The 12,618-nt window shown below is 43.2% G+C and overlaps 1 protein-coding gene across 3 annotated transcripts; it reads left to right on the top strand.

Moving 5' to 3' along the window:
- Positions 1-140: 140 nt before the first annotated feature.
- On the top strand, positions 141-12,496 carry LOC118317370 (sodium-coupled neutral amino acid transporter 3-like). 3 transcript variants are annotated; one of them, XM_047331173.1, is made up of 17 exons: positions 141-566; positions 1,070-1,844; positions 3,688-3,805; positions 3,897-3,981; positions 5,462-5,577; positions 6,736-6,809; positions 6,915-7,007; positions 7,131-7,212; positions 7,324-7,406; positions 7,870-7,928; positions 8,017-8,157; positions 8,336-8,415; positions 8,503-8,603; positions 8,733-8,857; positions 10,588-10,732; positions 10,817-10,920; positions 11,012-12,496. In XM_047331173.1, the coding sequence occupies exons 3-17, from the start codon at positions 3,765-3,767 to the stop codon at positions 11,114-11,116; spliced, it is 1,434 nt and encodes a 477-aa protein (XP_047187129.1). In that variant the 5' UTR covers positions 141-566; positions 1,070-1,844; positions 3,688-3,764; the 3' UTR covers positions 11,117-12,496. The 3 variants fall into 3 exon arrangements, with proteins under 3 accessions (XP_047187129.1, XP_035501897.1, XP_047187130.1); XM_035646004.2 differs by lacking the exon at positions 1,070-1,844; XM_047331174.1 differs by lacking the exons at positions 141-566; positions 1,070-1,844 and having other exon boundaries at positions 2,523-3,805.
- Positions 12,497-12,618: the final 122 nt, after the last annotated feature.

Genomic DNA, 12,618 nt, shown 5'->3' with positions numbered 1-12,618 from the left:
TTTGCAGTGAGGATTACGACGTCGCCCACTAGATGGTGATGAGAGTGAGCTGAAGAAACGAGGCTAAAAGTTCAGAAAGGAGTGAGTAACTTTCCACAGCGACACGTTTAACTGACGCCACCAGCTGCAGAACCGCCACTGCCACGCAGAAGAGGCCAGCTGCAGTACTTTAATCTGAGAGCAGTTTTATTTGTTAGCTTCAGGTTTACATTACAGTAGAAAAAAACTCAGTGACTGCCAAAAAACAAACAGCTGGCAGTGTCCAGTTACAGCTCTTCATCAAGTCCCAGAGCCCCCACACACGTGGCCCAGGCGCTGGAGGGGATCAGGGAGGGGCCTGGCGTCTGACATGGCAGGACATTTCTTTCACGCGCGTAAACGACTGTACCTCTTCCTTCCTCCCCCCGCGTTTTCTGTCCTTTCACAGCTGCAGAGAAAGACAGAATCACCTCGTGAATCTGTGAGAGGCTTCTGACAGATGAACCAGGCAGCGTGTTTTAACTTGAGACCCTGTTCCCTCTGTCTAGACTGAAGACGTCCTCTCTGTCCGGCCCGTTACCAGAGAGGTGAGTACCAGGAGAACTCAATACAATTCCCCCATTCACACAGATACAGACTCAAAATGTCGTCATGTTGTCCAATGATAATGTTCTTATTGATATTGGCAGTTTACCATTCAGATGGTTTATGCTTGAGACTATATATAAATATTCTTTGCTTACGTGCTGGAACTTTGCACAAAGTTTTTATTAATGACTCAATGAAATTGGAGATCATCTTGGCTGAATGTGCAGTCTGATAACCTTCAGGTTCAAAAATAACATGAAGTGTTTGAGGCTCATGTAAAATTCACTCATGTATGTTGTGTTATACTTTACATGTCCTGGATTTAAGGCTGAGCAGCCATCATCTTCTTCATTATTTAATTCACCCATTACACATTTGTTAATGATCTGAAAATAGAACTGAACTTACACAAAATTATTGAAATGTGGACGTGATGTTTGTTTTCCTGTTATTACATAGTAAAGACATGTTCTATAATAAAGAAGGCCATTTTTCTTTCCAGTAACCAGTTGGTGTCGTGGGGAGATAAAGAACATGTGGGTGTTTCTCAGGCTCATATCTCAGTTATCAACCAACTGAAATGTCCCTGAGAAGTCGGTGACATTTGAGGTTTGATGACCAAGAGCACATGTTTCTGTTGCTGAATATTCAGAAAGTATGAAAGGGGTGATTTTGTACAGGAGTGACATGTCAGCGTCGGCTCTGTTGTCGGACCGAGCACATGATACTGGAACTCGCCAGCTCGCACGATGTTTCCACTCTTGAGCACAATCACATGTTGGGCCATCTTAAAAAAGGCACTTATCTCTCCTAAGCTAATTAGCATCACTGTGACTTCCAGCAGGATGCAAACTGTCAGTGAGTGTCCGCCCCTTCACAGGACAAACACTTAGCCCCTCCCTCTCTACCTGCATTGTCAATATAGTGACATGGTTATGAGTGTCCGGGGTGGTTCCTGCTTCACATGTGGCCTTGACCTGCACACAGGTCATTTCCACTGTCTCAGGTGGTGACACCTGGTGAGTGAGTGGATCCCTCTGGTGATACTACCTGTCACTGCTCTGACAAAGGGTTAAGTGTGGGTGTTCCCATTTCCCTCTCACTCCCTCCCAGCCTCGAATCTCTCACTCTCTCCCCTCTTCACTACCAAGGAGCTCTGAAGCTCAGCTGCACACAGACATTGGGAGACGGATTGTGAGACAAATTTGCACCAGGAGTTATTATCATTATTTCAACAATCAGGAAAAGACAACGAGGCCTCGCTCTTCAACACCAGGGTAAGTGTGTGTGTGTGTGTGTGTGTGTGTGTGTGTGTGTGTGTGTGTGTGGGTGGGTGTGTGTGTGTGTGTGGAGGAAGGGAAGGGAAGGGAAGGGAGGGCTAACTGTCAATAGTAAGCTGGTCTTGCGTCAGACAAGAGCCATGTGGTTTGTATTGAAGGATTATGAGGATACATCAGTATCGACTGTGTTTAACTCAACATGTGATGCTCGTTGACAAGATAAGAACATTTATTTATTTAATGCATTATTTAAAAAAAGATTTTTTTATTACAATTCATTGTGAAAATAAAAAACATCAGGGAAGGATGTTGAGGAGAAGCACTGTATACATTGATGGAAACTACAGTAGCACCTTTTAGTTCGTAATACTTCCCCATATGGCCAGTGAAGAATCTAACGTGGAACAAGTTCTCGGTTCACGTGGTTTGTCTTGTTTCTCCAGCTCCTCCTCGTGTAAAATGCAGATCAGGACCAGTTGTAAAAGGTCTGACAGAGAAGCAGTCAAACCCTAAAGTGGCTTTTTGTGAAAGTCCCATATCTCTTGACATTTAGTCTGTGCTTTGTTGGTTGTGTGTGTGTGTGTGTGTGTGTGTGTGTGTGTGTGTGTGTGTGTGTGTGTGTGTGTGTGTGTGTGTGTGTGTGTGTGTGTGTGTGTGTGTGTGTGTGTGTGTGTGTGTGTGTGTGTGTGTGTGTGTGTGTGTGTGTGTGTGTGTGTTGGCCACGAGCCAATGGGAACGTCTAAAGAAAGTGACTCTGACCTGAGGCCAGGGCGCCGGCAGAGGACGACTCTGTATTTAGACTAAATTGCAGCATTTACACAGGAAGCCTTTGTTTGGCCTCTGTGAGCCACGGCACCAAGTTGAGTGGATCATTGTACTTGAACAGGCCCACTCAGGGATGAGCGTAGGAATATGGTTTTGTGTAAAAACTCTGAAGGAATGTCCCAAGGAGGGGGGTCCCGGGGGGGTCAGAGATGTGACGGTCCTGAGGTCAGTGCGACCCACAGAGGAAGGGGCACGTATCCCATGACCCCCGTGGCAGGAGCGCAGACCTACGCTCGTTCCCAGAGTAGGTCCATGTCAGCTTTGTGTCCCACAGTAGATTAGAGCAAACGTAAGTCCTCTGACAGCGTTTGTTATTTAAAGCTCCTTCATATCTCACACGCGCTTTGAGCAGACAGACGTCGCAGGTAACAACTCCTCTCTGAAGTTTCTCTGGAAGTTTATTCTGTAGTCTAGAGGTTTTTGTGTCCTCATATCTGAGGCAGGGAGGAGAACTCCCCAGAGGAACCAATGGAAAGGGGATTTTTTTTTCTTTTGCATCGCCAAAAGAAAAAGAACATCATAAATCCCAGATCCATGTTGTCCTTGGCAAGTTGGAGGAATTACAGTGGTGTGTTTCAGGACGTTTATAGGCCCACATAGCATTTTCTTTTTGTATTATATACGAGTCGTCCTCACTGTTTTATCGAGTGCTGTGGTTTTTCTTTTAAATATCTGGTTTGTTTACCTTTAAATAGCTGAGGCTTTTTAAAATAATGTGCCTGGTCTGCCACTGTTACAGTAATCTGTAATTACAGTACCAGAGATCTTGTTCCAACGGTGACCGGTGGACACGGGGTGTCAGAGAAGGTGAAGCATACAGGAGCAACAGATGGATGGATCCCGCCTGTAGTTGGTTTTTAAACAAATAATGGAAAGTTGGCATGAGCCGTGGCTGGAACAACAAACCCCCAGCTGACGTCCAGTCCGCATGAATGAAGGCCAAATTCTGTAGGAGGAGGTTTTGGTGAGTGAGTGTTTCTCAAATAAAACAGTTGCCGTCTCTTTTGTTTTCCAGAACCGGGAGATTCTCACAGTCGAGCAAAAAGAAGATATTTTTTTAAGACCACAAGCTCCGAAGCAGCGAGCGGCAGGATGGAGCTTCAGAAGATGAACGGACACAGCAGAGAAGACGGGTGAGACTCTCACTGATGAGCAGTGTGGGAATCATATTCATATCACAGTATTAAGTGTTGTACTCTCATGGTTTTCTTCTTTCTCCTGTAGGTTTGACGGTGTGGATGGTTTGGCAGAGCAGGAGGAGTTCCTCCCTCACAAGCCTGGAGCCAAGAAAGAACTTCAATTTACAGATGTGAGTGTGTGTGTGTGTGTGTGTGTGTGTGTGTGTGTGTGTGTGTGTGTGTGTGTGTGTGTGTGTGTGTGTGTGTGTGTGTGTGTGTGTGTGTGTGTGTGTGTGTGTGTGTGTGTGTGTGTGTGTGTGTGTGTGTGTGTGTGTGCCTGCTCATTACTCACACGTGGTGCGTGTGTGCGGGTCATCCGGTTCACCGGAGACAGGCGGTGCTTTTTCTAACTGCTCCCTATGGAAGTTACGTAGCGTAGGGCCTCGCTAATTATGTAAGGACTGCAGAGTAGGCTGTGTCATTAGAATCTCTCTGGTGAAGAGGACTTCTCCTCCTCCTGCGTGCGCCAAACGAAAAACGACAAATAACCCCGGTGGAGACGCGGCCCGGATAATGACCTCACTCCTCATGGACGCACATAACTTCCAATGAAGACATCTATTAATCTCTCAGTCAATGTTGAGTTTCACTCTGACTTTTGATTCCACATTTATATTTAAAATGTTGAATAGCTGAGTAGATCTGCAAGTAACGATTATTTTCATTATCGATTAATCTGTTGATTATTTTCTCGTTTAGTTGTTTGATTCGTAAAATGGTCGAAAATGTTGATCGTGTTTCCCCAAAACTCCAAGATGATGTTTTGTTTTGTCCACACCAAGATATTGAGTTTACTGTCACTTGAGGAGCAAAGAAACCAGAACATATTCATATTTAAGAAGCTGAAATCAGAGAATTATGACTTTTTTCCCCATAAAATCTACTTGGACCGATTAGTGGATTATCAAAATAGTTGGAGATTCATTTTGTAATCGATTAAATGATTAAATTTTGCAGCTCTATAACTTAGCATACTGGTCACTATGGATGCACATACCCCTCGGTAAACAAAAGCAAATTCAAGCTTCAGTATGAATAGTATTTGATATTTGAAAATGATATACAAAGTGAATTTTGTGGGAGCTAGTTTGAATACAATAGACAATAGGCCTATCATATTCTCGCATATGTTTGAATGTGTTATGTTTAGGTTTGTTACCAGGCAGCAGAATGTTTTACATATGATGTCAACTTGTCTTATGATTCTTTAGGGGAAAACTTAGCCCTCCTTTGACACAATTTAACATAAAATTTTGAAATATTAAAGTAGTAAAAAAAATAAAAAAATATACAATTGCAAACATATGTAAGTATGTAAACATTATAAATATGTAAATGTACATTGTGCGAAAAAACAGTCATAAGGTTTAGTATATATTGTTAGAGCGACAGAAGTGTCAATGTGTTATAAAGGAAGGGAGGGTCAGGGGTCAGGGGTCAGGGGTCAGGGTCAGGTGGCTCACGACTGGCTCTGGGCATCGTGGGAAAAATCCAGAAGTGTCTCTGCGTCGTCGTCGTATTTCTGACCCACTGCGATGTTTGATGTTTGAGCTCATATTATGATTTTCTTTATGAATGTGTCTCACGTCTCCTGTCGTCTCCTCACTGCAGTTCGAGGGAAAGACTTCATTCGGCATGTCCGTCTTTAACCTCAGCAACGCCATCATGGGCAGCGGAATTCTGGGATTGGCTTTTGCAATGTCCAACACTGGAATCATTCTTTTTCTGTGAGTACACACACACGCACACACACACACACACACACACACACACAGTCCCCACTCTGACCAAACTCCGTGCTCGACTGTACATGTTATATGATGTAGGTGCATGTATTTTCTTCACATCGCCCTTAAAGTTGTGATGTTGTTCCCTGTCGACAATCGTTAATTCAGCTTTTTGTGACTTAAATGACGTATTTGGGTCAAATGTGCACACTAATAACTTTATTAGTATTAGTATTATTATTATTGCTCCTCGAGGTTATAAGAATAAATCATGTCTGTTTGACGAGTGTGTTCATGAGTTCAGTCCATTTCTTAATGGCCTCTCTGCTGTTTTATCTTTTATTTTCAAAGACGACTTTTGCATTTCTAATTTCTATATTTGTTATATGTTAATGTGGTATTATTTCCTCTTTCTTTTTTCGGGGGGTTAGAAGCTTGATTATATTTATATTATTATTAGAATGAGCGTTGTGTTTCATCGGGTTGTGTTGCTAGATGCAGTTTGGATTTAGTCTGTCCAGGGTCCTTATAAGGCTAGAAGTCTGGCCACAGGGGTGTGTCTCTCGTCTGACTGTGTGTGTGTGTGTGTGTGTGTGTGTGTGTGTGTGTGTGTGTGTGTGTGTGTGTGTGTGTGTGTGTGTGTGTGTGTGTGTTTGGACAGGTATGTGTGGTGACGTAGGCCTGATCTCTGCGCCGGAATGTGTGTGTTTCTGTTTGTGTGTGTGTGTGTGTGTGTGTGTGTGTGTGTGTAAAACTGCAAATACAACTGCTACTGTACAAAGTCTGATTTGTCACATTGTACATTAGAGCTCATACACACGCAGCTTTTCTAAATCAGATTTGAGCAGTTAAATATAGAGCGTGTGATGAGATCCAAGGCCACGCCCACTTGGATCAGGCCTGTGTTATGTGGCGGGGGGGGGGTCGTCTCTTAAAGCCAAACTCTTCTTCTGTGTGGGTGGAAAAGAAAGATGACAGTCATTGATTGCTTATTAATAGTATTTCAGAGTTCTGAAGAAGTTTGTAAATGACGACTTCATCTCTCTTTTTTCTCTCTCTGTCTTCACTCATCTAGATAATAAGAACAGAATATTGTCTGAACCCGTGAGACCATCGACTCACTGATAAATCAACATCTGTGTTTCTTGTCTCCTGCAGAATCCTCTTGTTTTTCATCGCCATTCTTTCTGCATATTCCATCCATCTCCTGCTGAGAAGTGCTGGAGTCGTTGGTAAGCCCGAGCTGGACTCGCTCAGCTGCATGTACAGTAGAGTCGATTCTGTATTCATAACTCCTCACTCACACATACACATGTAACGTGCATGTGTGTTTTCAGGGATCCGGGCTTATGAGCAGCTTGGGAATCGGGCTTTTGGGCCTCCGGGGAAAATGCTGGCCGCCTGTATTATTACAATACACAACATTGGAGGTATGTTCATGTCGTTTGTAACTTTTATCGTCGTACTCATACCTGGTATTTGTCCGTGAAACGATGTTTATTATATCAGATTAGAATTAAACACACCTATGTAATATTTTCACTTCCTGTCAGCGATGTCCAGTTATCTCTTCATCATCAAGTCCGAGCTCCCGTTGGTGATCCGAGCTTTACTCGACAGTGACGAAAACAGTGGGTGAGTGTGACGCTGATATTCTGATGAACTCATAGTTTCACGAGTTTCACTTTTTTTTGTCTAGTGCACAACTGATTTTTTTCTCCATCTGTTTGTCGGACGGTTTCTCAGAGAGTGGTTCATGAATGGAAACTTCTTGATCATCATTGTTAGCGCTTTCATCATCCTTCCTCTCGCACTCATGAAACAACTTGGTATGTTTTTCATTCTGTCATCACAGTTTTTTACCTTTACCTTCCCCCGTATGTCACGTCACATCTCTACTTCCTGTTTTTGTAATGTACACTTTCATATCTTGTACTGAAATTAAAGGGGACGTTCTAAAACGCTTCACGTGAAAAGTCTTAACATCAGTTAATGTATTAAAGCAGCGATCAGTAATCAACGTATTTCTCTCAGATATGCTTCACCGTAAACACTTACACCTGTATAAAAAATCTAAACTGAAATCCTATAATTATGGACGTTATCTTACATTAAGCGTTTCCCAATAGAAAACCGTTATATGGAAAAGGCTTAATGTGCCTTATGTATGTATTAGTGACGTCAAGCCTTTCACGTGTTAGAACGTCCCCAATTACAGTATCATCACCTCCAGAATCTTCAGTCTTGTGCCCGTCAATCACTTTGCAACATGTTGTTATCGCTGCGCTCCAGGTTACCTGGGCTACACGAGCGGCTTCTCCCTCTCCTGCATGGTGTTTTTCCTCATTTCGGTGAGTGAGTGAGCAAAGAAAGATTCGTACAACATCACCAGCTGTTTCCTCTGCTCATCGGTTTGAATCTCCTGCTGTGAATCCCCAGGTCATCTACAAGAAATTCAATATCGCGTGTCCGCTGGAGGACACGCATCTGAACGTGACGCCCGTCGCTCATGGCGGTCACGCTGCCGTCAACGAGACGGGCGACTTCTGCGAAGCAAAGTTCTTTACCATCAACTCGCAGGTTAGAGGAAAACTGTTTCCTCATTGTGAGATTCTAGATTCCCTGAGGCGTCAGCTGCATATTCATTCATTTTTTTGCCAAGCACAGAACAGAGCGTGTTCTGTCAACAGCATTATTGATAATAAGAAAACAATCAGCCGAGTGTCACTCACCAACCTTTGCTGTGTTTGGCCTTCAGACCTCGTACACCATCCCCATCCTGGCCTTTGCTTTTGTCTGTCACCCGGAGGTGCTTCCGATCTACACCGAACTACGAGAGTGAGTCACAACGTCATCGTCTCTTCTCCATGAAAGAAAGTCGAGGCGAAAAGCTTTTAGTAAAATTGTTTCTCATTTTTTCTGCAGTGCCACAAAGAAACGCATGCAGGGCGTCGCCAACGTTTCCATCTTGGCCATGTTTGTCATGTACCTGATGACGGCTCTCTTTGGTTACCTCACCTTTTACGGTAAGAGACTCAAAGGTCACTCTGTTCTGATGTTGTCAGTGGCAAGATTTCAAAATGAATGAGCCACTTGTGTCCGGAGCTCATGTGCAGTGAGTTGAGCGACTGGATGTGCTTCTCTGTGGCGTACAGGTGCCGTGGAGTCGGAGCTGCTCCACACCTACAGTCGCCTGGGCTCCAACGACGTCCTGATCCTCTGTGTGCGTCTGGCCGTGCTGGTGGCCGTCACGCTCACCGTCCCCGTGGTTCTCTTTCCGGTAAGAAATTCATCGTATTCGTTTTGTGTATCAACAGAAAGAGGAAAACGATATTTCTCATTTTACACATTTCATCAGAGGACAAACCAGGTGTCAATAGATGTAATAATAATAGTAATCGTGTTTATTCAGAATAGATAAATTCAGTTTGTACAGTACATCAGCTGTGTACCAATTAATATCAGTGTCATGAGAGTGATGCCCCCTAGTGGTAGGAGAGGAGAGTTGTGGACTCTTTCTGATGAATAGTATCTCATTAATATGAGATACTATTATAATATAATATATAATATTATTGACAGATTTATAGGGAAACGCTGAACTGCCACATGGAATTAAAAATATCTAAGGTGTTTTTTTTATTACGGCATATTTTTCTCGTTAAAACGTGATATTTTTCTCGCTCAGACGTAATAATGATCTCGTTAAAAGAGATCTGTGACACATTGTCTATGTCTCATCTGGGAGAGTTGGATGCTGAGGATGGAGAGACACACGGAGCGACTGTGCACCTGCTTAAGAAGAATGTGTTGCCCAATATTTTAGGAAACAGGTAGATTTGGACTTCTTGAGAACGTCTGTGTGTCTCCATCCTCAGCCTCCCAGATGAGACGTACAGTGTGTCACAGATCTCTTTTAACCAGATGATTATTACGTTTGAGTGAGAAAATAATCTTGTTTTAACGAGGACGTTATCACGTTTTCACGAGAAAATTTCTCTTTGTAACAATAAAAGATATGGCGTAATAAGGAGAAACACCTTAGATATTTTTTAGTTCAACTGTGGCAGTTCAGCGCTTCTGTAGATTTGACCAGTTTAGAAATGACTTTTTAATTTGAATCTAGGTCACTTCCTATCAATGTTGTCCACACACGTCCTGAACTCACACGCCTCCTCATCACATGGTGATGGGATCAATAGAGTACGTGTCACGTTCACAGAGTCATCGCCTGTCGAAGCTCTGAAGATGACTCAGTGTGTCAGAACAGAACGAGTGAGTTGACTGTGTGGAGCCTTTTCAGCATTTGTCATTAAAGATGCTAAAAGCAGATAAAGCTTTTAACGATGACACCAGACTTAAAAAAGAAATGTGCGGAAAGCATGTTCAATAACAGGAATTATTAAGAATTCACCATCAATCAGCAAACCCACTGTGGTCATAAACCCTTTACAGGTTAGATTAAAGGAATCAAATGTTGGGACATCTGTCCACCAGCACGTTGAAGCTTCACTCACCATCACTTTATATTTTGTGTGTTACATCCATGTCTTTGAGAGTTTCCTGGCTGAGAGCAGCCGGACTAGCTGCTTCCAGTCTTTAAGCTAAGCTGACCAACCATCTTCTCATTAAACATACAGATATGACTATAACTCTCAATAAGAACGACATTGACGTGCCAAACGTCAAACTTTTCCTTTAATATTGTAATGAATGTTGTTGTCTGCTCTGTCGCCTGAAACTATGAAAGTATTTTGCACTTCTGGTCTCAGGTCATATCAGCACAAATACTTTTGATTTTAATGGTCGACGCAAAAAAATGAACGTGTTAAAATGTCGACTGGTTGGAGGATGGAGCCTCTCAACTGCAGCTTTATGAGACTTTGTTATGAAGAAGATCAAATGGTATATTTTTATATAACTTTGTTAATCTGTCTTGATTTTGCTTTGGTAAAAGAAAACGTGACCTTCTCCCTTTGTTCCTTTTATCCCGTCGTGTTCCTTGTGCAGATCCGCAGAGCTCTGCTCCAGATCCTGTTCCCTGACAAGCCGTTCCACTGGGCCCGACACATCGCCATCGCGTTCTGTCTCATCTTCGTGGTCAACCTGCTCGTCATCTTCGTGCCTTCCATCCGCGACATCTTCGGCATCATCGGTACGCTCGCGCGGGAAGAAGGAGAAGCTCTCTGCTATCGTTTGACTGCAACATCTATTAACTGTCTCTGTTGTTCACCTGCAGGAGCCACGTCTGCCCCCACGCTCATCTTCATCCTCCCTGGAGTCTTTTACGTCCGTATTGTTCCTGAGGACCAGGAGCCTTTTCTGTCCAGAACCAAGATTCAGGTTCGACTCTGTTCCTTGAGCTGTTAAAGATTCTGATACATTCATCCTGTGCAGTGTTGACACACATTTCTTTTCCCTGTCACCTCTGCAGGCTGCATGCTTCGCTGCACTGGGATTCATCTTCATGGTGATGAGTTTGTCGTTTATCATCACTGACTGGGTGACCGGAGAGTCCAGGAGCGGAGGGGGGCACTAGCTGCCGTGACTGAACCTTGATACCTCCAAAAGAAGAATGCCAACCAAAGCTCCCTGTCATTAAAATTACCCCCTGATCTGCCGAGTTCACATCCAGAGCCAAACTGTACGGTAAAGATATGTGAAGGACTTCTGCCTATAACCCCAAAAATACTAATAATAACTGAATAAAAAAGAAAGATGTGACGGGGCAGACAAAAGGTCCTGTGATGGAGGAGAGAACAAAGTGTTGCGACTGAATGGAACCAGGCTGCAACACGCATGTGGTGTGCAACACGCATGTGGTGTGCAACACGCGTAGAAATGCAAAAGGCCGGAGAGTCACAGCTCAGAGGATGAATGAGAACGGCGTGACTCAAATGGAAATCCCCGTTTGGTTTTAGAGTATGGATGTGTAGAGTTTGCTCAGAAAAGCGCCGTCACTGCCAAACTCCTTCCAGTCCACTTCCCCCACAGTTTAGAAGTTCACACGACAGACATTCGATAAGTTGTTTCCTCTCCCCCACGACTTTTTGCTTTTTTCATCAAACAAAATTAGACTTTTTTAAAAGTTGGTTCATTCTCACCCGACGTCAGCTGAGGTTGACTCCTCCCCCTCCGAGGCCCCTCGGGGGGGGGGGGGGGGGGGGGGGGCGGTAGAGATAGTGGATGGATGGATAGTTCGTTCATTCATCAGTTTTACATTGAAGACATTTAGACGTGTCCAAATCCATTTTTTTTCATAAACTTCACAGATTCATCTACATGTGATCAGCGAGGGTTAGTCTGCAGTTCCACACTAACCATTCCACTCGGTCCGAACACCGTCGGTAAAGTCAACGTGATATTCTGTCGATATATTCTGACACTTAAATGTAACTGTTGTAAAGGTCAAGGTCACAGGTTAGAGCCTGGTGTGACCTTTGACCCGTGATCGCAACAGATCCGGTGCAGTTTGTGTGTTTCTTTTGCTGCTATTCATGAAGGTCAAAGGTCAAACAGTAAATATCTGACCATCCCAAACACACAAAGACAAAGAAAGGTGGTTTGTACAACTTTTAAATTCCCGACGTGTCCCTGAAGGCACCAGAGCTGCAAACCGATGAATATATTTATTGTGTCATATTGAGATGGGATTTAACACACTATTTGTTTGTTTTTTATCATGTCCAGCGAAGTCCAGTTATTAATTTTTACATTAAAAAAAATCCAGGGTTAAAAATAATGCTGTGTCTCTTTCAGCGCTCCCAGAAGGTTTTCAGTGTGGTGAATAGTGACCTATGGATTTTAAATTAAAAGGATTCTTTCTTTTTTTGTCTTAAAAATTTGCTATTCATCCTGTATATTTTTAAATTAATTTGAATGTTGTTATCTGTCAATAAAAATATGTCTTTTATTTGTACACACGTATTGTAGTTGATTTCTGCTCTAAGAAGTCATCTGACGTGTATAAACTATCTATGAACTACCTCCACTGCAGTGAACTGCCTCCGTCTGAAATGGAAGTAACACTGCGTCTGAGAG

Source organism: Scophthalmus maximus, chromosome 3 (assembly GCF_022379125.1).
Source record: "Scophthalmus maximus strain ysfricsl-2021 chromosome 3, ASM2237912v1, whole genome shotgun sequence".
In the NCBI taxonomy this organism is placed as follows: domain Eukaryota; kingdom Metazoa; phylum Chordata; class Actinopteri; order Pleuronectiformes; family Scophthalmidae; genus Scophthalmus; species Scophthalmus maximus.
This window is presented reverse-complemented; position numbering and strand designations above follow the sequence as displayed.